This window comes from Pelodiscus sinensis, chromosome 2, assembly GCF_049634645.1.
Source record: "Pelodiscus sinensis isolate JC-2024 chromosome 2, ASM4963464v1, whole genome shotgun sequence".
NCBI classification, from domain to species: Eukaryota; Metazoa; Chordata; order Testudines; family Trionychidae; genus Pelodiscus; species Pelodiscus sinensis.
In genome coordinates this window covers 60,523,543-60,550,737 of record NC_134712.1, presented here as the reverse complement: position 1 = coordinate 60,550,737, position 27,195 = coordinate 60,523,543, and the positions used below count along the sequence as shown (strand labels likewise).

At 41.9% G+C, this 27,195-nt stretch overlaps 1 protein-coding gene across 8 annotated transcripts in view; it reads left to right on the top strand.

Annotated features, from left to right (window-relative positions):
• The window catches only part of NKAIN3 (sodium/potassium transporting ATPase interacting 3), a 501,823-nt gene that overhangs the window by 389,728 nt on the left and 84,900 nt on the right, over positions 1-27,195 (top strand). For all 8 annotated transcript variants that reach the window (XR_012901430.1, XM_075920625.1, XM_075920626.1 and 5 more), the window contains exon 4: positions 620-817. Coding sequence is in view for 7 of the 8 variants with exons in the window: in XM_075920625.1 (XP_075776740.1) it covers positions 620-817 (198 nt within the window). In the remaining variant the exon portion in view is untranslated. The remainder of the gene's footprint in view (positions 1-619; positions 818-27,195) is intronic.

Here is a 27,195-nt window from a genome sequence, read left to right as displayed (position 1 = left end):
ATCACTCAAGAGTGGCCCAGCCATCATGGTGACAGGTAGGCCAAATGTGAGTGAGTAGCCCTGCAACCCGCTGAGCTACGTCACAGCTCCTCTCACACAAACTTAGTTCAATCAAGGTGATGGGGCCAACCTGAGCAGCCCTGGAGATTACACCGCACAGAGCCAAGCCTAGCTAGCCTCACAGCACGGGAGCTGCCACCGTAGGAAGAACCAGGACCCAACCACCCAGGCTTCCATGCTCAGACTGTTTACCAGATCATGGGGCAGGCCATCAATATTTATAAAGGGGTCCGGAGCTCAAAAAGTCTTTTACACAATGGTTTTCAACCTGTCATGTTTCCCTGCCAGAAGAATAAAAAAAAACCTTTCTAGTCAAGTAATAATTAGATAGGGATTGTTGTTTCTCTACATTTCATAGAGCACCTGGCTGATCAGGGCCCTGAGAAGATGTTCCTTTCTCTTTTTCAATTGTCTGATTTTATATTCAAGATTTTTATGTATTTGTTTATTTATTTAGCTTAGTTTTTCCTGTATATGTGAAATTACATCATTTCCTGTTTTCACCTTCAATGCTGTGACAGAAGATAATTTCATCCCCTTTTCTCTCTCTGTTTCCTAGGAAACTGATCTCATGACCTTTAATATTTCAATGCACCGTTCCTGGTGGCGAGAGCATGGGCCAGGCTGCATAAGGAGAGTGGTGCGCCCTTCAGCCCCTGGCATCCTAGATGATTACTCCTACGTCTCTGTGACGGGCTGCATCATTGACTTCCAGTATCTTGAAGTCATTCACAGTGCCATCCAAATATTACTGTCTGTAAGTTTCCACTTTCTGTTATCATCGGGTTTTACCACTCCTATGCTTCTTTATTATACAGGTCATATGCTATTGTTTCTCTTTACTGAAAGTGGATGGTTTCGGTAACTGATCAATCACAGTACAGATTTTAAGTTGCATATCTGAATACAGGCAGTCCCCGAGTTACGTGGATCCGACTTACGTCGGATCCCTAGATACGAACGGAGTGAGGCAACTCCCGCACATGCACAGCAGCATTCCCGGGGCTCGCTCACCTGGGTCCTAGGATCCTCCTCCTCCTCGGGCCGGCTCCGACTGGGGTCCCGCAGAGCTGCCGGGCAGAGGAAAAGTGCCTCCCCACGCCCGCTGCCCCCCTCCCCCTGCCAGCAACAGGCTGCCCCCTCCCCTGAGCAACAGGCTGCCGAACAGCAGACAAAAGCAGCCTCTCTGCCCCTCCTCCCCTCTATACATGCCGGGCTCCCGGAGCGCAGCAGCGTCCCTGGGGCTCGCTCACCTGGGTCCTAGAATCCACCTCCTCCTCCTCTTCGGCCGGCTCCAACTGGCCTCTGCCTGCAGCAGCTGGCCACAGGGACAGGGATCCCGCAGAGCTGCCGGGCAGAGGAAAAGTGCCTCCCCACGCCCGCTGCCCCCCTCCCCCCCTGCCAGCAACAGGCTGCCCCCTCCCCTGAGCAACAGGCTGCCGAACAGCAGACAAAAGCAGCCTCTCCGCCCCTCCTCCCCCTATACATGCTGGGCTCCCTGGGCAAACAAAGACTCCACCAAAACAAACAAAGTGCTGGCCTCATTGTATTAGCAAAAAAAGGACCCTCCTCCTAGAACCCTGGGTGGTGTGTGGAAATAAAGCTATTAGCTCAAAGCATGGTGCAGAGCTGTTTGGTATTTGATGAGTTACTCCTTTAGTCCTGAGTTTGTCACAGGGACAGAATAGATGTGAAATCTTCTGAACAGGGGAACAGACAGCAAAACAAACATTAGAGGGGAGTTAACCTTTCCCTATGCTATCCAAAACTAAAAAAAATGTTTGGCTAGAGTTTACCCTACAATATGTACCAGTTCCGACTTACATACAAATTCAACTTAAGAACAAACCTACAGTCCCTATCTTGTACGTAACCCGGGGACTGCCTGTATAAAACATGCCATTTTAAATGTGCACTTCACTCACAGGCTCATATTTCATAACATCCCTGTACTGGGAACATGAGTGGTTCATAGTGCTGGACTGGTGTATGGAAGTAAGTTTCATCCCTACCAATCAAAGCTCAGTCACTAGAACATGGGCAGAAAGGGTACACTGATGTGCAGCAAAGGAATTTATCTAAAACGTCTACCCCGTGTTTGCAGTAAATGGATTGGAGCATCATTCTTAATATAAATCTGTCGTAGGTGGTAACTAGTTTCCTAATGCAAACAAAGAACATTGAAAAAGGTCAGGGCAATTGTAGCAGAGTACTGTTGTACCTATGAGATTCTGTATCCTTCTGTAGGAATCTGGGGCATTCAAACATTTAACCTTATTGGGCTACTTCCTATGTAATTACCATACCACCCTGAAACAGTGCACCATTTAGTATAACAATAATAATAAATTAATTAATTAATAATGTGTCATCAAGAGAAGCCTATTATCTATTAGATACTGCACATTGTTCTGGTAGTGTACTAGGAACATTTGCACTAGGAAAACAAATAGAGCAGTGGGGGAGACAGAATTTCTCCAGAGCAGTAGAAAAGATTTAGTTTATTTAGTTGAAAATTTCTTGGAAAATATAAAAATCACAGTTTTGTACAAGATGTTGGTATATTTCTGTGCAGGAGGCATGGAAGTGGACGTCAGTACTGCCGCAGAGCAAAAAGATGTATAATTCTGCAAAATTGTTTATGGCAAAGTAGAAATAAGATCCCAGAATGCTTCCCTGAATTGTAGTGGAGAAATAGCTTTCTAGTAACAACACTGGCACCTGTGAGGTGCTAAGTATCTTTCACAAAATGCTTGTTAAGTGCTCTTTGCTCTTACTGATTTAAATTTAAATTGAATGTAGTCAACATCTTACAACAACTTTAGTGACATTGATCCAAAACTCACAGAAGTCATTGACTTATTTACAGCTTTCATTGATATTAATGTCTAATGTCTCCTCAGCTTCTCAGTGTTAGATGACACTCTAAAAGAGTGTCATCTACATATTTTGTTAGTCCATAAAGTGCTACCAGACCATTCGTTTTTTAAGTTTATCCTCTACAGACTAACTCGGCTACCCCTGAAACGTCTAAACCAGTGTTTCTTAAACTGTGTGTGCCGCAGAGAACAACAGAGTTGAAAATGGCCATCCTTAAAGGGGCAGGCGACTTTTTTTTTCAATAACTTCCCCCCATACCCTTTTTTTTTTTTTGTCAACAAAAAATCCTTGGTGTTCCTCATAAAAAAAATTATTTATTGGTGTTTCTTGGTCTTAAAATGTTTAAGAAACACTGTTCTAAACTATAGAAGAGGTTCAGAGGGGTTGCCATGTTAGTCTCTAACTAAAAAAACTTAAAAAAACAACAATGGTCCTGTAGCACCTTAGAGACTAAGCAGAAAATATGTAGACAGTATCATGAGCTTTTGTGATCACAACACACTTCTTCAGATAATAAATATGTAGCAAGAGGCACAGAGGTTCAAATATAAAGCAAAAAAAGAGGGGAGAGAGGGAGGAGGAAAAAACTTGTCAATTAAAGTGTCCATGCTAAATGTGGCTAAAAGAGTGCTCTGTAAGTTCCCAGTACTTAGCTTCTGATATTATTTGAAAACAATGGCCCATCCAGTTCATGTCTTTGTTCAGGCCATGATAAATAGTGTCAGATTTGCATATGAAGGCTGGTTCCACAGACTCTCTCTCTAGCTGATTTCTGAAATTATTTGTAAGAGAATAGCCATCTTTAAATCCATTAAGAGTGCCCAGGCAAATTAAAATGTTCTCCAACAGGTTTCTGTGAGTTACCATTTTGAATATCTGACTTGTGTCCATTAATCGTTTGTCGTAGAGACTGTCCAGTTTGGCCAATATACATGGCAGAGGGGCATTGCTGGCACTTGATGTCATAGATCAGATTAATGGATGTACAGTTGTATGAGCCTCTGATGTGGTGACTTATGTGGTTAGGTCCTGTGATAGTGTTGCTTGTGTAGAGGTTTGGACAGAGATGGCACCGGAGTTTATTACAGGGGTGGTTTCCTGGGTGAGTATGATGGAGGTGTGTTGCATGGTTGCTGCAGAGGATTTGTTTCAGGTTAGGGGGGTTGTCTGTGGGTGAGGATTGTCCTGTCCCTCAAGGCCTCTGAGAGTGGGGGATTATTTTCCAGGATTGGTTGTAGATTATTAATGATGCACAGGTAGGGTTTAAGTTGGGGACTGTAAGGGTATGTCTACACTTGCTCCCTAGTTCGAGCTAAGGATGTAGCCAACCGAAATTGCTAATGAAGCGGGGATTTAAATATCCCGCGCTTCATTAGCATAATCGCACCCGCGTATTATTCCGCTCAACAGCTGATTCAAACCAGGAAGTGCGCTCCGGGACACGTTAGTTGGAATCAAATCCGTTGGTTCGAACTAACGTTACTCCTCAAAAAATGAGGAGTACTCATCTAACTCTGACTTTTTCATAAATTTTGTTGAAAGATGGTGTAGGACATTTTTACTTACCAGAAGATTATTTTCAGTAAATCAAAATGTTCAGTAGCAACTTTGATTTTATTAAAACATCAACAAAGATTATACAAAATCTTTTTTAGGGAAAAAAGAACCAAACTCAGAACGTTTGGAAGATGTTGACAATTTCTTTGGATTTTTTTTTAAATAAAGGGCATTTTTCATTAGAAAAAGTTGTGTGTGAAAGGAAGGAAGGAACTGTGTTTTTACTACCAAAATAGGTGTGTTTCTATAGTGAGATAATTAATATGCATTAACTGTCTTGTTGTAAAGTCACAGTAAACACAATACGGGATATAACTAGGTGAGGTGAGCCCTGTACCTATATCCACGACTGAGTTTGCCTAGCTACATCACAGTAAAATTTACTATGCCTATCTCCACTTCGATTTTATAGCAAGATGGCTCATGAATGTTAGTTGTAAAAACACATCCTATTTTGGCAGTGAAGACAAAGTCAGATTGATGAGCAAGTTTTGGCACTAAAAAGAAGTCAGCACTAATTCTGTTGGCAGGTAGCCATCAACTGGATCTCAAAATACATCACTTAGGGCTTTTCTGTATGAGAAAATGTATTCCAGAACAACGGAAGAGTGAGAATTGAAAGCACTATATAACTATTCCTCAATAGCTCCCCCTGTGGATATTCTTAATCCAATATAGGAGTGCCTTTTTCTGGTTTAGTCTAATCTATTTACAAAATGGATTAAATTGAACTGGAAAAAGGTATTCCCATTCTGGAACAAGTGTCCACATGGAGAGTTATTCTGGAATAGCTATAGCAGAAAAGTTATTCCTGAAGAGCTCTTCCAATTAGTTACCTCCTTTCAATAATGCAACAATACTTCATTGAGCTGGAATAAGAGACTTGAAATTACTCCTGAATCCAGACCTCCACACAGAAATGTGAGAGAGCTCTATGGGCAAGCTGAAGGCTAACCTAATATTATAGTTTGTTTAGCAATGGACTTGTGCTGCCCCAGTACTCATCAAAATGTTATATTTTGTCTATTAGAGTTATCAACCAGGTAACCAGATTTTCATATATAGGGAAAACTATCCACTGATTAAAACCTATCTCTCTGGGGCCTGCAGACATTTTTCTTTTAATCATGTTGTAAAAGAAAGGAGGGCTCCAGAGAGATCCACCTAACCTCTTACCTGGTTCTCACCATTTTCACCTGTCTATCAGGGCACCAAATGAGGAACACCCCCCCCCACACACACACACACACACAAAATTATAAGGAAGCTATACTTTATTATCTATAGGATAAGGGAGGTAAAATGGAGTAGGGAAGGATAGAATAACTGGGTCTGGAAACTGGGAGTCACACACAACAACAACAGGCACAACAGAGGAGGGGTAGCTGATGTTAGGACTCCTGTCTTACCCAGATCCAGGGAAAGCTGACTTCAAGTCTCTCCGGATGACAGAGATCAGGAACAACTCAGCAGCAGTAGGAATTTAGGCTGGGCCCTAACTTGGAACCTACCCTAGCCCCTTTGTACCATCTCAGGTGTGTGTTAGCCCTGTCTAACATGATGATCTGTGCTTGGAAGTGTGCTCCCCAATAATCAAATACCATTAGATATTACCCCACCTTACTAACAACTGACACTCCAAACCAGTGATCAGTTGTCTAAGCAGCACTCGCTGCCCCCTGTCAGTGAGCAGGCTGGAGGAAGAGAGCCCTGAGCGCTCTGAGCACCCCCGAGTTATGCACTCCTGTTGTGTAGCAACACTTTCCCACTCTTTCTCTGTTATCCCGCCTTTTCCTTGAGCAAGGAAGAAGACGACTAATCAAAATGGAGGCTCACCTGTTGTTTTGAACAAAACAAAATGGTGAACCCACAAATAAACAACTTAAGCCATCTCCGCTGAACTGATTACTAAAAAGGTCTAACATTAATAAAGAAGCCTGCATTAACAATGCTGTACATTGACAACTGTACTCTTCCATTACAATTTGTAGACTGAATGTGACCTGAATATAGAAAGGATTTTTTCCTAAACTATGTCCCAGATGATTTGCAATATTCTGTACATTATCCTGTTTGAATAGGAGACCATCAAGTTGGGATTGTGCTCTGTACTCATTTGCTTCATCCCAGACTTCTGAAGTTTGTTGTAGCTCTTTTGTTTCCACTGCGAGAGAAGGTGTATGTCCATATGACCTCATTTCAGAGCAGCTCAGTAAAAGGCATATGCAAGATTGTCTAGGAATCTTGATTTGTGAAATTTACAGTCCATTAAAAGGGCTATGTTCTTTAGCTCCCAAAAATAGCTTCAGTTTTAATGGCCTAATACCTTCTCCATCCTAATCCATGTGAAATATCTCGGCCTGTGTTGGCTGCAATTTTCCCCCTGCTTCATGACCTAGAAAGTCTAAATACATTTTCAAAGGCTTGTTCTATGCCAGTGATAGGAGGTGTCTCACATACCTGATGTATGAGTGAACATGCTAGGATGGACAAATTTGGGACTTCAGTTCTACCAACAAAGCAGAATTTCTGATTGTCACTGGGGAAATGCAATGCATTAGCACACACCAGTCGGGGTAGGGATGGGCTCCTGGCAGAACTTCTGGATCCGTTGCTAAATTTATTTATTGACCATTGCCTCCTACGGGGATTAATCCTGTATGCTGATGAGCACTCTTGCACTGATCCTGGACTTATGTTCATATTTGGTTTAAGCCTAGTAGAGTAGATGGCTTTTCCCTGCTCCCCAAAAGTCCCCTTTTCTTCCTGTTCCTCTCCTCACTCACAGAACAGATACTTGGGTTGCATGGTGGGGAAAGAATTTCCCCCTCACAGAACACATGCATATGGGGAAAGGCCCTAAAAGATTAGCTGACAGAGTAAATAACTATGGAAGACTAAAAATGAACAGGCTGTATGTTAGTACATGTCAGTCACAGATTAACCATTGCCCAGATTGTGACATTTTACAATCAGATATTTGGAGGTTCCTGTTGAATCTGTCTTTCTTTTTATCTGTTTTTCCCCATCAATAGTTGGCAAGCGTGCTTGGGACCTGGGAGAGGCATCTCTTTTAACTTGTTTTTACAAATCTAAAGAAATGAACTAAATATATAAAATAAACTATGTATTGTACAAAGGAAATGTGCAAGATCTGGATGAGCATAAATAAAGAGGGTAGTGGCTGGGAATATGACCATGAGGAAGTGTGTGCCAATGTATATGTGTGTTTGGAATGGCTTGAGAGTGATTGATGCTTGTGTCATTTCTTTGACATGGTTTGAATGTGGTTGGGGAAAAAAGATTATTACGCACACCAAAGATTTTTTTGGCAGAGACTGTCAGGTGTGAATTACTTTCATTTTGTAGATTTGTCACGTGTCAATACCAATTTAATTGAGAGTATAAGAAGAAAAAGGCTGGATCCTCTTCTTACACAGGCCTGTAAAACAAATTTGTTTCCTCCAACATTTGAGGGGAGTGCAAAGACCATATCTGGATCCAAGGCTGATGATAGGGAGTGGCAAATGGGGCAGTTTCTCTATGGCTTGGTGATTTAACAGGGCCCAGAGCTCCAGGCTGCCACCTCTGCTAATGCAGCAGCAACAGCAGCTGGAGCTGCAGGTACTTTAAGTCACCACAAGCCTCCTGTGCAGTGTGGTTCAGGTGGTGCTGAGGGCTGGCTGGGGGAAGGTAGCCTCATCCCTTCTGCCCAAGGCTGCCCCCTTTCTAGAAGCCTGGAGTTGAGCCCTGCCCAACAGTGCCAGAGCCTAGCAAAGTCTGTTGCTAACCCTGGCTGGAGCAAACCCTGACTTGAAAAGGAAGAAAGTTATAGAGAAAGATAGTGCTCCTGAATTCTTCTCAAGCAATCTGACATGACTCTGAACCAAAGAGAGAGTCAAATTAGTCAACTGTTCTGAGAAACAGTTTCAGCAGCTAGAATCCTACTTAAGTCTATACAACGTAAGAGCTTTAGCAAAATTTTTCAAACTAATGTGGAATACCTTAGGGAACTAGCTATAAATTTATTTGTATTTGTACTTCCCATAAACTCCCATCTGCCACTATAGCCAGGTCTACAAGGGACGACAATGTCGAACTAAGATACACAGCTCTAGCTACATGAATAGCATAGCTGCCGTCAACATACCTTATTTTGAATTTCCACAGCATTCCCACTGTCAGAGATAGATGAGAGAAACTCTCCCATTGACTTCACTTACTCCTCACGACCCTTTGGCATATTGGAGTCAACAGGGGTCATGAGCAGTGGTTGATTTAGCAGGTCCTTATAAGCCCCGCCAAATCAAACCTCAGGAGATCAATCTCTGCAATGTTGATCTCCCAGTAAGTGGAGACAAGGCCTATGTAATGTCAGTGATAATTATCGTGAGTGACAGCAAAAGGACTGATAATTAAACATCCATTTAAAGAAATTTTACCATTTTCCATTTTTATCTGTCTAGTTTCACGTGTTTTATCATTATTTTATTAGCTTATAGTGAATATTACACATCCATGTATACTGTAACACACGCCCCCAAAGCACAAAACACACAAACACTATCAAAGGCATTTTTCAACAATAGATACATATACAAAAAGAAGACATCTCTTGAAAACTTTACTCAGGAAGCATATTTATTCAAGCAAAATGCATTTTTTGTTGAATGTTTACCAGACTAAGTACTGCTGAAGATGAAGTCAGTGACTTTAGTGGCCTTTGAATTAACTAATTCCCCAACAGATTTTTATTTACAAACAGAAGTTGGTGTTTAACACAAATATAGGAGAAAACTTGCCTAATCAGTGTTACATGATTTCAATTCGGAATGTATGTGTGACAAGGAATGCTGGAGGATGCTTCGGTGGTTAGAGCATAAGTCTGGACCTTGGGATTTTGTATACACAAGAAAGGGAATCATGCCCCTAACTTGTAGTGCAAATATACCCTTAATCTTTTTATGCCTCATTTCCCCATCTATAATAGTACTTCCTACTCTTTCCAGGAATATTATGAGTTTAAATTTATTTAAAAACAGAGAAGCACTCAGGTGGGTGGTAATAGGGCCATAAAGTAGCATTGATAGATGTTATTGATTTGTGTATCTACATCAAAATTAACAGGACTAACAATGAGGTATTGGCACTGTCACAGTGCTGCTTTAGTATAATACTTTCTCAGTGGCAGTTTAAATGGATAACTAGGGGTATGAAATATCTAGAGTTTCTCCTTAATAGAGCTTAAACATCATGAAAGATATTAGATTGCACCCTTGTACAATTGCTGTTCAATGACAAAATAAATTGGAACAAGATGCAATTTACTGTGTGGGACTGAATACAATCATTAGAATGATTACTATCCTTAGGTTTAATTATGTTTTCAGTATGCCATCCTTACAGATGCTTAATGGGCTCAATAAACGAATGCATGCTCTAATTAAAAAAATTTGTATAGGAAATCTTAAAAAAAAAGAAGATGAAAATCAGAACTTGTACAGCTAAAAAAAAAATCTACAGGAAGTCTACATTGTCCTAATTTGAATCTATATTAGCTGGCAAATGGCCTTGTATCCTGTGCAGAGGCCTGTGCTCTAAGTTGTACAAGGTAACAAAAGTCTAATGCAACCTGTTACGTGAGATTGTTTATAAAAGTCAGCAAATGCTAGAAAGAAATACCATAGAAAATTGGATTAAGTTAAAAGAATTCAGATAAGGTATATACAAGGCTCCTAGTCAAGTTTGAGATGAAAGATTAAAGAAATCATCACAATGGGTTTTGACAATGGCTAATGTTAATGGGATGAAGCTGCCACCTCTTCTTGTATATTGTTTATCCGAGTATTATGAAGGATATGTCTACTACACAACAATTAAAGGGGGTCCCAGAGGACTCAGCAAATCTGGGCCAGTTGCAGCTGTGCTGTAGCTATTTTATTCCAATGCAGAGGTACCAGAAGTGCGAGTGAGTGGGACATGTGGATTGGATGGAGCCAGGTTGACCATCATGGCTGCTTCTGTTATCATTTCATGGGACCTACACCCACCATGACATCATCCTGATTCTGAATGGCGTTCTGACCAGACATCACGAGGGATGGAACTGGTGACATCTGCACATCCACTGGCTCTGGCTAAACCGTGAAGAGCACCTGGAAGGTGAAACTTGGGTTCCAGTTGTTATCCTCACCCTCATGTATCTTATTCCCTTCTCTAGCTTATTTCTTCTTTCCTACCTTTCTCCTTTGCCTCCTGTGTAGTAAGAGTAATAAGATTCTGGCTTGGCTGCCAACGTTGCTGCCATTGCCACAGCAGCAGTGGCTGGGAACCCTCAGCCCTTTTGAATCTCTGGGCCCCGGGACAGTTCCCTCCCCAGCCCCGCCTGCCATTGACAGTCCTCGGCATAAACAGTGTAGGGTTTTTTTTTGCAACTCTGCTAGGAGCTTATGATCAGTTAAGCAGCAAAAAGCAACACCCTGAAGAGACCAATGCTGGTACCAGTTTGCCTGGCCTCAGAGCGGCTCATCAGCCTGTGCGCTCTGCCTTCATTTCTCCAGCAGCGATATTGCAAAAGTGAGCCAGCATCAGAGACAGAAGCTACCCTTTCCATCTTTATTGTTCTTTTCTGCCTCTTTTTTGTGTGTATTTGTCTTCAGGGGAATAGGTTTGGACTTCAACTGCGAGCATGTCTACTGTGCTTGCTTACTGCAAGTTGTATCACATGCCCAACTACAAGTGCTACAATGGCGCAAGTGCAGCAGCACTGTAGCCATGCCCCGTAGTGTTTCAGGTATAGACAAGTCCTTACGTGATCTATGGTAAATTTTGCCAGGCATTGCCAAGTTGAATATATCTAACTTACCTAAGTTGCAACTCACACAGGCTTATGCCATAATAACTTTATGCCATAATGTCTTTAGGGTGCCACTGGACCCCTTGTTGTTTTTGCTGACACAGATTAACAAGGCTACCTATCTATAACTTATCTAAATATTAACCTTTTAATTGAAGACTGAAGCAAAACAGGCATTAAATTTTTTGAACACTGTTGTAATTTGGGCCTTTACAGTGTCACCTGACAAGTTCTACATATTATGTGTTGTGTAAAGATGTACTTCCTTTATTTTGTTTTAATCCTGCTGAATAGTAATTTCATTTGGTGACCCCTAGTTGGGGTGTTATATGAAGGGGTAAATGCAACTTCCTTATTCACTTTCTCCACTATATTCATGTTTTTACATCCCTCTACTGTATCTCCCCTTAGTTGTCTCATTTCCAAGCTGAATAGTCCCAGTCTTTTTAATCTCTCTTAATACAGAAGCTGTTCCATACACCTAATAATTTTGTTGGCCTTCTCTATTTTGTTGGTCTTTCTCAATTCTAATGTACCTTTTTTTTAGATTGGGGCTACAGAACTACATGTGGTATTCAAGATCTGGGCGTATCATGAATGCCCACATATATTGGCATTATAGTATTTTCTATCTTATCTATTTCTTTTCCTCAGTGGTTCCCAACCTTTTTTAGACTATAGTCCTGCAAACACATTCACAAACTTTTGGCGGTCTAGCTACATTTTATTTACATATTTGCATATTCGTTATGTGAATAATGCCTGTCTGCCTAGCCCCAACCCATCCCCTTCCTCCCCGGTGCCTAACACCCTTTGACCCCGCTCCACCCCTGCATTGCTCAGCGTGAGGATGCCTCCTCTAGAGATCATGGCCATTACAGCCATGCGGTAGGAGAAGCAGCTACTGGTGGTGCACCTCCTTCCTCCCCAAGTGCGTCTCGTGTTCACATGGGTAGAGGCGGGATGAGGGGAGCACAGAGCCCTAGACAAGTTGCCATCTTACCTGGATGGGAAGGGGAAGGAGGGAGAGAGGCGCCTCCTGCTTTGCCTCCTCCTGCCACTGCCTCAGCCCCAGCGACACCACCAGGCAAAATCAGCCACTGTAGCTGCCAGAGCTGAGCCACTGCAAATGGCTGGTCCATGGACCAGCAGTTGAGAAATGCTGACTTTCCTAATGGTACCTAGTATTCTGTTAGCTTGTTTGACTGCCAGTGCACATTGAGCAGATGTTTTCAAAGAACTATTTGCGATAACTCCAAGCTTGCTTTCTTGATGGATAACAACTAATTTGTATATGTAGTTGGGATTATGCTTCCAATGTGCATTACATTGAATTTTTCAACATTTTTTGTTGAATATGATTTTATATCTACCACCTTATTGCCCAGTGACATAGTTTTGTAAGATTCCTTTATAATTCATCATTGTTGGCTATGAACTTTATCTTATGTTGTCCGCAAAATTGCACTTCCTTTTCCAGATCACTTATTAATATTTTGAACAGCACTGGCCTAAGTATAGATCCTTGGAGAAAACTGCTTTTACCTCTCTCCATTCTGAAAACTGACCATTCATTCATACCTTTTGTTGCCTATCTTTTAACCAGTTGCTGATCCCTGAGAGGATCTTCCCTCTTATCCAATAGCAGCTTACTTTGTTTAAAGTGTGGAACCTTGTCAAAGGCTTTCTGAAGGCCTTGTTCCTAATGTATTTACAGAAGCTCTTCTTACTGCCATTAATATCTCTTTCTAGATGTAACTCATTTTGTTCCTTAGCCATTCTGATTTTGTCTCTGCATGCTTATGCTGTTCTTTTGTACTCCTCCTTAGCAATTTGTCTCTTTTTCCTCTTTTTGAAGGATTCCTCTTTGATTCTCAGGTAATTAAAAAGCTCCCAATGGAGTCATATTGGCTTCTTTACTATTCTTCCTGTTTTTCCTTTCCATCAGTATATTTTCCTATTGTGTCTCCTGAACTCCTTTTTCTGTTAGATCTCCCCCCCCCCCCCCCCCCCCAGGATCTTACCTGCTACTTTTTGAGTCTGTTAAAAATCTGCTTTTCTGAACTGAATTGTCTTTATTCTGCTGTTCTCTTTGAGCAGTTCTCTACCCAGAGAGCTCCCACAAAAGTTACACAAGGAACACAAAGGCATCCATGGACATGTCAGCTTCTGTTTGAGACATAGGTGGATGGGAGCTGTTTATTCTGTTGTAATACCAGATTGAATAATCATAGATTTGCATTTATTTATGAGCCTTTCAAAACTCCTGTCTTCTTTTCTGACTGATGGAATTGTTTACCAGATGGTGGAGAAGGAGTTCTTAAGGATTCAAGATTTACCTTCCTCAAAAGCTCACGAAAGCTTATGGTACCATCTACATGTTTTGTTAGTCTTTAAGGTGCTACCAGACTATTTGTTGTTTTTTAAGTTTTTCCTGTTACAGACTAACTCAGATACGCCTCTGAAGCTTCCTCAAGTTGTTATAGACAGAAAGTACAAATAATACAGAGATTTCACATGGACTCCAATGTTTTTTCATTATATTGTATTGACAAAATCTCACATTTATAACCTAACCTGTGGGTTCCATATGTTTTATGTGCATTGGTTCCTGCTGCTAGTGGTTGCTTGACTCAGTTCAGTTTAATGCCTGAAAATGTTAAATGAAAGAGCTCTCTGAATTGATGGAGGTTCCATTCACTTTTGCAAAGACATTCTCCACTCACACCAACATAAATCAGGATTAACTCAACTGAAGTAAATGGTGTGAGTGGCGAATCAGGCCCATTAGTAAAGATGCATAATGTGTATAGAGAGTGAGGAAAGTAGAGAGGCTTGCATAGATATTCTGGCTCCTAGGCAGTAATATTTATTAAATGAGGGATTGCAATAACAAGTGGCACGTTTCTGGACTGTCATCCCTTTGTGAGCTTGGTACTGAGTAAGCAAGTTGTGAAGAGCATGATCACAGATTGCTGCCCTACCCTGCTACTGAATACTGGGCAGCACTGAACCTCTGATGCAGAAAGGATGGAAGCCCAGGAGCGTACGTACCATTCTAGTATAACTTCTCCAATCAATAGCCATTGCATGCAAATGATGAGATCTATAAAGAGACTATCATTTTAATGTTCTGTTTATGTGTTTTCTCATGTGATATGCTTTGGCTATGAGTTACATGGAGATACACTTGATTTACACACACTCACATACGACTTGATTCACTCTTACCTCAAGAGCAAGATTTCTAAACCTTTTTGGGTTGGAGACTTCTCTTGAGATAGCTTTATCCCAGGGCTCCTCATGTCTGTATCTACTGGTGCCTCTGAGTTTCCTTTGAACTCCTCTGGCAACCCTGGGGATAGAGAGCTGCTCATAGAAAACAGGAAACTAGACATATATACTGCATAAAAGGAGACACCAGCCATTCTCTGCTCCTTAGTTTGACCTCATAAAAGGAGCATTTTTGCAGTGGTAGCAGAAATTTCACCATTGCTGCCCCCTTCTCTTCCATTTCTCATGGTCTATCCAGTTGTTTCACCCGCTTCCATCCTCCAGTCTCACAGAGACAATCAAAGACAAGAGCAGCAACATGGCCTGTTTAAGAATCTCTTCTTGCTTTTTTTCCTCCTGCACTCATGCAGCAGGTTAAATGGCACATGCATTCAAAACAACTGCAGCCTCTCAATGTAGGGATCTGCCTCACAGATTAGAACCACTGATCAACAGAGAAAGAATTTCAGTGGACTGTAGATAGGTGATTTTACTCCGTTAAGATTCTGAAGCACCTAAATATATACAAGAAGCAAAAAAGAATTAGCAAGCTACAGAAAATGAGTGAGCAGATTGGACTGGTGGACACATGCTGGGCCTTTACAGAGGGCTATATTGCCGTTGTGGTTTTTAAAGAATACATTGTGAGTTTTTTTTCTGCTTTCGGTCTAACAATTAAAAATCCAAACAGAGCAAGTGGATGGAGAATTACACTTCCATTTGCTCTGCAGCTTTGAAGCAGCAATTGCAGTGTCTCCATTCTTACGATCAAACATACATTTTTAAAAAGGGCAATAAAAGTAGTGCTTTAAATGGAACATCATCTGTGTCGTTAGCATATGCAAAGAATTTCTATTGCAAATGTGTGCATATTTCCATGCCGAATTAAATGTCTTTAGTGGGAATTCCTTTCATTTGAGGAAGCAGAGACACTTGAGAATGAAAGTACATCTGTACAGGCTGCCTTTCTTCCTCCCTTTCATCTCATATTTTTCAGCTTCCCATTTGTAGCTGAAGCCAGCATTTTGGTCTGTTGCTGAGATGATGGTTTTCTGATAAAAGGGAAGTCTTTCTATAGCAGTTGCATAGTGGGGGGAAAACCTCACTAAAATACATTGATATGGGATACATTTAAAGTACAGCCATAATGTTTACAACTGGCAGAAATAACGGACCTTGCCAATTGTTCTTATCATAGCTCTGTTAAATCAAGCTCCAAAAATCTCACCCTGTCCTATATCTGCTTCCTCTATTTTCTTTTGCCCTGAATAATATGATGAAAAGCTATAAAAAGCCAATGCAGGATTTTTTTAATCCCCAGAAGAATTGTTTTTGTGCAGTGGTTTTACTTTGTGGTGGAATTTCTTACTGAGGAAAAAATGATATCAACATGTGACTATAACTAGACAGATATCAATGTTGTCCTCATATAATAAATGTATGTGAATATAGCTATATAATAAAAAAGTTTTGTGTTACAGAATACATGTATTTCTAACCTGTAAGTTGCCAAGTCCCTAGATAATTGTAGCACAATACCCCAAAGTCAAAATCATAGATGCTCCAACGAGCAATAGCAGAAAGCTTAAAAAGAATATCTGACTTGTAATTGCATTCTATCAAATAGGTTAAATAAAGATAGTAGTTGGACCGTTTTACATCCAGATGCATTAGATGATTCAACATACAAGGAGCTGAGTAATCCTATAAATATTTATGAGTGAACTACAGAGCCTAGCATAAGCTTTACTCTATCTTCCAGCACATGGAGATTTTACAATGTGCACCATGTTAGTACAATATAATAAAACCTAATATTTTGGTTACTACTTAATAAATTGAACTGCATGGCTCTGTCTGCACCCAATATGCATATTCTCTAGATATTTCGTCACCAACAATTTTCTTTAGGGGAATTCATGAGAAAGCAGCCTGATTCCTAATTCCCAAAGCAGCTATGGGCAGCGTATGTCTTGGGAGAGGTGAGATATAAAATAAGCTGCTCTGCACTTTGACCTGAGGCAGGACGATTTGGAATTCAGAGATTAATAGATTTTAAGTGAATGGCTCGGAATACACAACACACCTCCATGAAAGAGCAAGGAGCTGACGAAAAAAAATCAGGCCAGAAAATTAAATGAGAGATCATCAATGTGACTTGTACAGATGCAGTGGCTTTAAGGACACTGCTGCCACTTATTCAATGAGTATTAAATGCTGTAGTAATTGGTTATTTTTACTTTAATTTGTAACTCCTCCGCCCCATTAATAAATTCTGACTAAATCTAAACATTGCATATGTTTAAGGTTTATCTTACTGGCATTGCTTTGACTACTCATTGCCATTCTCACCCTATCTACCTCAACTCTGATTCATCATACTAGAAGAACAGACATGAAATACATGAAAAAATCAGCATTCTGCTTTCTTTGTAAAGCAGCTGTCTTCCAAAAGCTGTACTTCCTTCCCACTGCTTACTGTTGTTGTTTTTCCTCTTTCGTAGCCTTTGCCCTTCCGCCCACAAAGCAGTGTTTTCTTTAATGTCCAGTCTGTCTAAGCTAGAGTCCAACCCTATACATACTAACTTCTCTATAGATTCTGTCTACACTGACCATGTGTTATCCCCTCACAATTTGCTTACATAGTCTGACTGTGCATGCACCATCCCCACATATGATTGGCCATGTTTTCCTCCAAGCTGCAGGGACTAAGGAGAGCTGTCCCTACAATTGCTCCTCTTAGCATCTCTTGGCTCTCTCTTCTACAGTTTCAGTGCTCGCCTGATGGAGGCAGGAGCTGGGTAGATGGGAGAAAAATAAGAGCTGAGGAGGAGACTGGGCAGCAAGCCGTGAGAGGAATAGTGGGTAGTATGGGCAAGCAGTGGAGGAGATGACAACAGAGGGGAGGGACAAGGACAAGGAGCTCTTGGTGGGAACAGAAGGGGACGTTAAGAGGCCTTAGGCCAGAGGCAGCAGTATTTATAAGCTATAGAGTATTTATAACAGTATTTCCCTACTGAGTATGGAATAAATCCCTGAATGAGATAGGAGGCTTGTGGGGGGGAAATTGTTTGTGGTCATGTAATTAAAGACCATTATAATGCATATGCACAAGGGAGCCGAATTAAAGTTGCACAGGCAATCTTCATTCTACTATTTCCTAACTTCTGAGTGCTTGACTTCACAACCTTAATGAACTTTTTTTATTTAGTCTTCAGGATGATTTAATGAGTATTAATACTAAGTACACCAAAGCTGCTGAATAAATAATTCTTTTCTTTTCTTTTTCTTTTTCTTTTCTTTTCTTTCCTTTCGGAATTTCAACAATGGGTATCTAGAATATCCTACACTGATATTCAGGCATCTAAATAAGTGGCTTGCTTGTTGACTCTGGCATGGGTGAACAATCAGTGACTGGTATGGAGAAAAAGGGGAAGAGGGGCACACAGAGGCCCTGACAAGTATGGAATAAGGGGTTCTCACTAGCTTTAGCATGAAGAAAGGGGTTAGAGGTTGCAGAAGGTCCCTGAGATAGATGAGTATGAGAACTTGTGCAGGAGAAAGGAGGAATGGTGTGTGCAATGAATTCAGTGTGTAAAAGTAAAAAAGCATGTGACACAATAGCTTTAAAATTTTGAAGCACTCCATGACTTTCATCACTATCAGTGAGAGATGCTGGGTTCTCCACACTTCTAAAAATCAGGCCCCTTATCAAGGTCCCTGACAGTGTTTAAAGGAACCTTGGGTGGGGTTTAGCAATGCAAATCTCTTTGGCCAGGATTCTCAAAGAGGCCCAATTTCCATTGATTTTCAGTGAGATTTGTGCTCCTATGTCACTTAGAGTATGTGTACACTAGCCACCCTCATTCGAACTAAGGTGGCTAATGTAGTCATTCGAACTTGCTAATGAAGCCTGGGATTTAAATATCCCGGGCTTTATTTGCATGTTCCCGGGGGCCGCCATTTTTAAGTGCCCTGTAGTTCGAACTACCTGCCCGCAGCTACACGCGGCATGGGCTAGGTAGTTCGAATTAAAGCTCCTCCTGCAAGGCGGAGTAACGGTAGTTCGAATTAGGAGCTTTAATTTGAACTACCTAGCCCATGCCGCATGTAGCCGTGGACAGGTAGTTCGAACTACGGGGCATTTAAAAATGGCGGCACCTGGGAACATGCAAATAAAGCCTGGGATAGTTAAATCCCGGGCTTCATTTGCAAGTTCGAATGACTATATTAGCCACCCTCGTTCGAACTAGGGTGGCTAGTGTAGACATACCCTCAGGTACTTTTGAAAATCCAGCCCTGTAACTATAGGTACTCTCCTTTTGAAAATCTTGGCCTAATCTGAACCTGACTCAAACAGCACTAAATGCAGAAATTGCAACAAGCAAGCTTGGAGGGACTGCTAGCTGAAGTTTCATTTATAGTGCAGCTCACCACTGGCATGTGTACGGGGTGTGCCGGATGTGCCCAGGCATACCCTAATGTCTTAGGGCTGCCAGGTGTCCGGTTTTTGGGGCTCTGTCCGGTAAAAAAAAAAATCCAGAAAATACCGGATATGTGCAATATCTGGTATTTTCTGTTTTTCCGACTGGGCGCCTGGAAGCCTGGTAGGGGGAGTGGCTGGAAGGCGGAGCATGATCAGCGCTGGGAGCCCTGGTTGCGTGTGAGGAGGAGGGGCAGCCCAGTCCGTGCTCCTGCGCTCTGGTCAAGTGCGTGGTGCAGCCGCAGCCGGACTGACTCGCACATCGTCTGGACCGTGCGGGGGGCAGGAGAGCCCTGGGAGCTGCACTGCTCAGGGCAGTCCCACTCCCCACTGGCTGATATGCTCCTCCCCCCTCCCAATCCCTCTTGGCCTGCTGATTGGTTTTCCTCCACTTCTCCTCCCGATCTTCCCTGGCCAGCCCTGCTCTGCCCAACCTCCTCCCCCACCGACCAGCTCTGCTTCCTGTCAGCCAGCTCTGCTCCCGGCCTGCCCTGCTCCCCTCCTGGCCGGTTCTTCCTCCCCCCCTCCCCCCCATGAAGTGTTTCCAGTATTTTTTTAAGACTACCTGGTAACCCTATTAGGTCAAAAAAAAAGTGGCTTTGTGTTTTAATTAAATCGCATGATAGGTTCTTTTAGTTTTAAAGTATGGATTGCTATATTATGCAATAAGCGCCGAATTCCACATGTAAAAAACAAACTAAGAAGTACAATGTCCCACACTTAAATTTGTATTTTTTAAATAAAGTTTAGTTGTTAATTTAAAAAAAAATAAGTTTAGTTAAGTTTTAGTTTCCTTAGTTTGTTTGATGAATAAAAATAATGTCCTTTATGATTAAGTATTCAATAAATGTTCGCCTTAAAAAAAATAAAAAATAAAATTCCCTGGGTGCACACCCTAATGAAATGTGCTGCACACACCTATGAAGCTCACTCTGCAGTTGTAACAGTCACCGCTCAGCACCTTTATAATATTGGTACCTACAGTACCGTAAATGTCTTATTAAGCCTGACATTTCTGGGTTAAATAATATCTATAATTACCAGTGTGTTTCAGCACAAGTGAAAGAATATCACTAATTAAGCACTAGCTGCAAGAGACCAGTCTTCTCTAATCTTAAATCTTCTGTGGGTTTGACAGTGGGATCTTTTACATCCCTCTACATTCAAACAAATTTTTGTCTCCTGTAGAATTGACTTCTAAAATCTTCTGTAGAATTGTCAGCTGCTACTGGGATGATGTGTGCTATAAAGGTGAATTGAATTTCACTTGTCTTTATGAATCTTTTATCATTTTTTATTTTTGCTGTGTTTGGTAGTTCCACTGTGTCGTAAGACCTGATTCTGAGAGGTACTGGTGTTGCTGAGCACAGAGCAATGACTGGTTTTATATTTGTGTTCTCTGCAGGGCTGAGTATTCTCAATGCTTATCAAATAGGACACAACAATCTGCAAACAGGGTAAGACATCCCCGGCCAGACAGCAGAGTGTTCTGCATTGCAGTAATTGGTCTCCTAATGAGGCAATCTGTGTGGTGCTGTCAGGTTGCCATTCCAAACTCACTGTCTCTAATGTTTTGTGGCATGTAACTTGCTAGAAATATGCATCCAGACTTTTTCTAGGGAAGTGCCTCTGAGACCAAGTAGATTATTTAAGTGACAGCAGATCTTTCAGTCATCACATACATATAGTATACTTGTCTGACCCAAGGCTACTGTCATGAAGGTGCAAGAAGTTTGCCTCAGCCATATTCAAAGAATTTTCACTGCTATTTTAAGATGATCTGTAAAGGTACAAAAGCTTCTTTCAAGCCCAGTTTCATGGAGAGGCTGGATCAGCTGGGATACAGAACAATTTATAACTGTACCCAGATGTCATTTGTATGAAACTGTCATTTACTAATGGGGTTCTGAGAATTTCAAAAAATATCCCTTCAGGGAACATTAATAGTGACTTGCCTGCAATGTGTGATTTAACAGACAACCACTGGAAGACACATGGGGCGAGGCAGATAAAACATTGCACACCTGTCACACAGCATTTAGGGATGTGCTACTTTTCAGCTCATGGGCAAAGACTTAAATGAGCAAAACCCTTCACAGAAGGCACCAATGTGACTAGGCAGTACAAACTAAGCAGTTTAGTATCTCATAAAACTGGTTTCAGAAATATGCAAATATTGAATGTGTAAGTATAGAGTGCCATGGGACTCTTACTTTAGTACAAGCTAGATGTTAAGTAGCAATTAATTTGCCAGTTGAGTAGTCAATGGAATTTCCATTGACTATTCAACTAGTCGATAAGCACTCCGGTGTTTCACCTCTGCAATGTACAAGAGCCTCATTGGGGACTCTTGTGCATTTCAAAGTTGGAACATTGCGTGGAGCCCAAAGCCAGAGGGAAGTCTCACTGACTCTGGGCTCAACGTGGGCATTTCCACTTTGAAATGCACAAGAGCCCCCGTTGGGAACTCTTGTACATTTCAAAGCTGGAGGGGAGTCCCTGCTGACCCTGGATGCCAAGCAGTGCTTCGCGGAGCCCGGGGTCAGCTGGGGACTCCCCAGCTGATCTTGGACTCCACCCGGCATTTCAAAGCGGCTGAGCCGCATGAAGTCCCCAGCTGATCCCTGGCTCCATGCGGCACTGCCACTTTGAAATGCCATGAGGAGCCTGATGCTGGGTTCCTGCATCATTCAAAGTGGCAACGTCGCATGGAACAGCTGACCCCAGGCTCCATGTGGCGCTGCCGTTTTTAAGTACCCTGCTCTTCTTCCCTCCCCCCCTTGCTGCCTGTATCTGATAGAGGCAGAAAGTGGGGGGAGGAGAGACTAGTCAACTAGTCTTTTACATCCCTAGTGCAAGCATGTGTATGCATGCACACAGCCTCTTGTTAGTAAGTACATCGTGGGACAGAGGGTAACTGTACTCTTTAGAACTTATTGAGCACATGGTTCTCTTCTCCCTGAAGCTGTGTCTGGAACTGTATGTGGGTTTTTTCCTGAGATAATAGCTCATTCTCCAGTCATTTGAGAGTTCACTGTACAATACAATAATGTCAGTGGGACAGAGGGAAAAAAAAGTTAAGATCTTTTCCATCTTTAACAATTTTGACTCTCCATCCTGAGAGGGCAAATCTGGATAGAATCTATACCTGGGCAAACTATTCATAGCAAACTATATATGCAATTTCTTCCTTCATTTTTTCATAACTTTTTTCAGAATAGTCTTTAAGTATTGTAAATGTGTTTGTTACTCAATATTATTGAATGAAACAAATTTTAGTCTATTTATTGCTCATGAATTGTGTATTGCTCATGAATTGGGTGTCTTAATTACAAACACATTTATCTTTGTGATGATCATCTGAGTTATGTGCTTTTGGTTCTTCTTCCAAACTGAAGGAGTGCGACTGCACTAAAGGAGTGGAGGAAATGTTATTAAAGTGTAGTCCCATTGATTCTCTGAGAGAGGTTGGAAGCAGTTTTTTATGGAGTAAAGAAGTGTTCAGCTGCCTGAAGTAGGGAACAGTTACGAAGTTTTAAAGCTTTCTCTTCCTAGGCCACTTGAGACTACACTGAGGCATTACTGCTAGAAAAAATAGGCTGAATCTCATTAAGGCCTTGTTTACACTTACTGGGAGATCAGCACTGTGGGGTTTAATCTCCTGAAAGTTGATTTAGCAGGCCTTATAAAGACTCGCTAAATTAACTGCTGATTGCGATCCTGTCAACTCTGGCACTCTGTGCAATCAAGATGAAGGGAAGTGACGTGGAGAGTTTCTCCTGTTGACCCCCGCCTCCCTCCCCCCAAGCAGAGACTCCAGAGTAACTCAAACTAAGGTCTTCAGGTAGCTGGAGTAGTGTATCTTAGTTCGACCTTGCCCCCTACTGTAGACCTGGCCTTATTTTCATTATTTTTGTGCCAGGGCCCTGGCTCTGGAATCCATCAATACATTTTTTTGCAGGTGTGGGGTGGTATTAAGTATTTTGTTCCACATCCTCAAACAGTAGCAAGTTCAGGCTTTGATTTTATTGATCCCTAATTTTATTGTCATCACTAATCCTGAGACATTGTCACAAATAAATTAGTAACTGGGGTAGAAGTATACATATGCAATCCTGGTTTGGTCAGATCTGTGTAATAACCTACTTCTGGGCTCAGACCTGGCATCCTGGCAACATTCCAATAAGTCTCTCATTTTTTATGCTAATTAAGCAGAATATCCATCACTTCTTCATACTGGCAGTCAATCCACCTAGAACCCAGAGACCGTTGTTGTCCAGTGACAAGAGAATGTTGATGAGGTGTGTGTATCTGAGGAGGTAGGCTCATCTGTTAATGATGCAAGTAATGATGATTTTCCTTCTTTAGAAAAAAGATGGCACTAGTGCAGGCCCAAGGTGTTTTCAGGCAGAATCTTCTGGAAGGCAGGAAGGGGCCAAAAGAAGAGAATGAAACACATAACGAGAGATAATGGATTTCATTTTTCGCATCCAAGTAAGAAAGGTCATCCCCCTTTTTGAAGGCTATGGATAAAGGAACAGTCTTGGAGGCCTTTAGTGAAGGACTACAGAGCCAATTTATATAGAAAGGAGGTTTCAGGCTCTCTCCATAACTGCTGGCTTATCTTCACAATAGTTAGCGTCTCAGAATGTCTTAATGAACGTTTACATAAATTGAAATGCAGACATTTTTTCAGATATATTGGACCTGATGTTAAAGGGACCTGCACTAGCAACAAAGACATTCATTTTAAGGCTTTACTGTTAGAAAATGCTGTTTTGCACTTTACATATTTGCATATGGCAGGATTGTTTTGCAACTAATGAAGTATGCAGAAGAAGCCTATCCTCTTAAAGAGATAACCATGTGACTAATAATAATGCAAAGCATTAGCAGACATCTTACTTTATTACTCTATTTATTTCATAGTAAATATTTGTGCACCGTTTATTTTACTAAAAGTCAAATCTAGCTTGAAATCATGTTTATTAGTAGAAGCAGTAATGTTTCTATTGAATGTTAATTGCAGTTTGCATGGCACCACCTTCAAAATGCAAAAGCCTAATATTTCATGGAGGGACAGATTCTTGTCACCTTGACTCATACTGAAGGGCACCTTATTCCACTATTTAGCACATTAAAACCAATGAAGGTACTCTGTAAGCAAGGTGTTGCTAAATGTCAGTAAATATGCTGAATCTAATGATGTTAGTAAGCATATAATTTAGTAATCGTGTAACTGACAAAATGTTACATACATACTTGGCTTTCTCTTTGATACTTATGTGCCCTCTGCCTCTTTCTGTCTGTCCCCCCTCCCGCCCCCCTTCTTCCCTCATTTACTTTGGTTCTGGACATCAAACACTCTGGTCATCTGAAGAAGTGGGCTGTGCCCATGAAAGCTCATGATACCATTTACATGTTTTGCTAGTCTTTAAAGTACTACCAGACTATTTGTTGTTTTTAAAGTTTTTCCTGTTACAGACTAACTCGACTACCCCTCTGAAGCTTTTGAAAAAATGTTGTTGGCTACATGATTAACCGATAAGCGGCTCAGTATTTAAATGACTTTGAGAGCCGGTGGGCAGGCACACAGGCTGCTTAGTGCCGGCTCTGGCCAAATCCCAGCAGCTACCCCCACTGTGGCTCTCAAATGAAGCGCTGCAGCTCAGGAACCTGCCGGACCTGGTGCAAGCTGGGACTCAGCCAGTGTGCCTGCCTGCTGGCTTCCAAAATATTTTAAGTGCCGAGCCACGGGGGCTCTGCTTATCAGTTAATCATTTAACCAGCTACACTAGTACATCCCTAATCTGGACAAGAGTCATATTATCATGTGCGTCTCTACTTTTTGCAAGATGTTCAAAAGATATTGCCCTAATTTGTAGTATGGGCTAGACTGTGCAACCCTTATTCCTACGGGTGAACAATGATTTCTATCATTTCCTGATAGTTCCTTCCATTGCATGCCAGAGTATGTTTGTCAGAGAACATGCCAGGCTACTCCATACCTATATAGCTCTTACCATCAACCACAGATCAATCTATCGTTTTGTTCTATAATTAATTAATTTAGGTAGAAATAGGTAGAAAAATAAAAAATAACCACTGGATTGATGAACATGGGTAAAGTATGAGGCACCGTGCATCACATGATCTCCTTCACATATTAGCTATCAGAACATCACTTGAAAGGCTAATGTTCCATTTGCACAGTGGCAAATTAGCCACTGGAACAATGGGGCCTGTGCCCAGTAGCTCCAGTCAATTATGGGGGAGGAAGGGGGCACTTCATACCCTGCCCCTCCTTGCCCTCTGGTGCTCCTGTCAGGGAACAGGGTTGGGGCCTGAGTGCTTGCCCTGCCCCGCTTGCCTGCCCGGCTGTCCTGATGGGGAACAAGAAAAGCCCCTGCATCCCAACTTGGCTCCCTGACAGAAGAACTAGGAAGGCAGGGGAAGCCCTCGCACCTCTACACAGCTCCCCAAGGAGTGCCAGACAGGGGGGCAGTATGGCGCAAGTCCCAAGCCCTGATCCTGTTTCCCTAAGGAGTGCTCGGGGGGAGGAGGAGAGGCAGAGAGCCAACAAACAGAAGAGTAGGGAAGGGCCCCCACTGGCTCTAGCTCAGGGCCACACAAAACCCTAATCTATCTTCACATGAGTGCTTGAGATGTATCAATAAAGGAGTTCAGAGCATTAAGGCTTCTCACAACCTTGTGGTCTGCAACAACTTTTTGCATGCTGTGTTGTTGTAGCCAGGCTATTAGAGAGGTAAGGTGGGTGAGGTAAAATATTTTATTGGATCCACTTCCATTGTATTTAGCAGTGACGCTCTAAGTTAGTTTCCAGGACCTGAAGAAAAGCTCTATGGGAGCTCAAAAATGTTCTCCCTCACATCCTCAAAAGTTGGTCTCATAAAAGCTATTCTCTCATCCACCTTACCCTTCTAAAGCAACTTCTTGTCACTAATTAAGGACAAGTTAAGAAATTAAACCTGGGCTAACCAACAGGGATTGTCTTTCATCAGCAGCGGGGTCCTGGTTGGGCTTGTAGGTACAACAGACAATGCAAATACTAATAAAGAATATTAGTATTTGCATTATTATAGTTTATAGTTCTACTATATTTACAGTATATTTATACCAACATAAACATAGTTTGAAGGTGTACAAGGAGTACTGGTCAACCTGGTGTACTGATTCCATGCTGATCTTCTCTCTAGACTTTTGGATTTGCATAGGGCTTACCACATCTGGGATGAATGCTCTCATGACTGGACTAAGCAAAACATTGGAAGCTGGGAGTGGGCGACAGCGGATGGATCACCCAGTGGTTACCTGCTCTGTTTTTTCCCTCGGGGGCAACTGGCATTGGCCACTGTTGGAAGACAGGATACTGGGCTAGATAGACCTTTGGTCTGACCCAGTATGGCTGTTCTTATGGTCTTATAACTATCAGATACACGGATATAGATCTTACTCTGTCCTATTGAAGGTGTTCCACTTTAATTCACTATTAAATAAGCTAGGAAAAAGGTGAGAATGACTCTATAGCCTATTGCAGGGATGGCCAACCCATTTAACACAGAGAGCCAAAACAGCGGTGGAAAAATGCGAAGAGCCACAGAATTGTCGAGGGAAAAAAAAAAGGAAAGCCCCCCAGAATTGTCCATTAGGGTGGGCGCAGGAGCGGCTTCACAAGCCACACTTTTGGGGGAGAACAGCAGCATGCAGCTCACGAGTTTCCACCCCTGGCCTATTGGTTTAAGGCACTCAGCTGAGAGAAGGGCAGATTCCTAGTCAGATCTCTTCTCCTCATCAAGGAAAGGGGGGAGGATTGAACCAGTGGTCCCATGTGCATGATTTATTGGCTTAAAGCTTAGAAGGGAGTGCCTCCTTGTTGTTTTGTGTAGCTCTAGATGACCTCTGGACATACTTAGTAGATCAAAGCTCCAGCACATGAGCTAGGTGGAGGAGCGCTTATCTTTTCCTAGTTTGTGTATCACTCTGGGCCTTGGGCAAGAAATAGGCTCCCAAATGAAGCAGTAGTGTAGATGCTCAAAGGCATTACCATAGGTGGCAATTGAGTGGG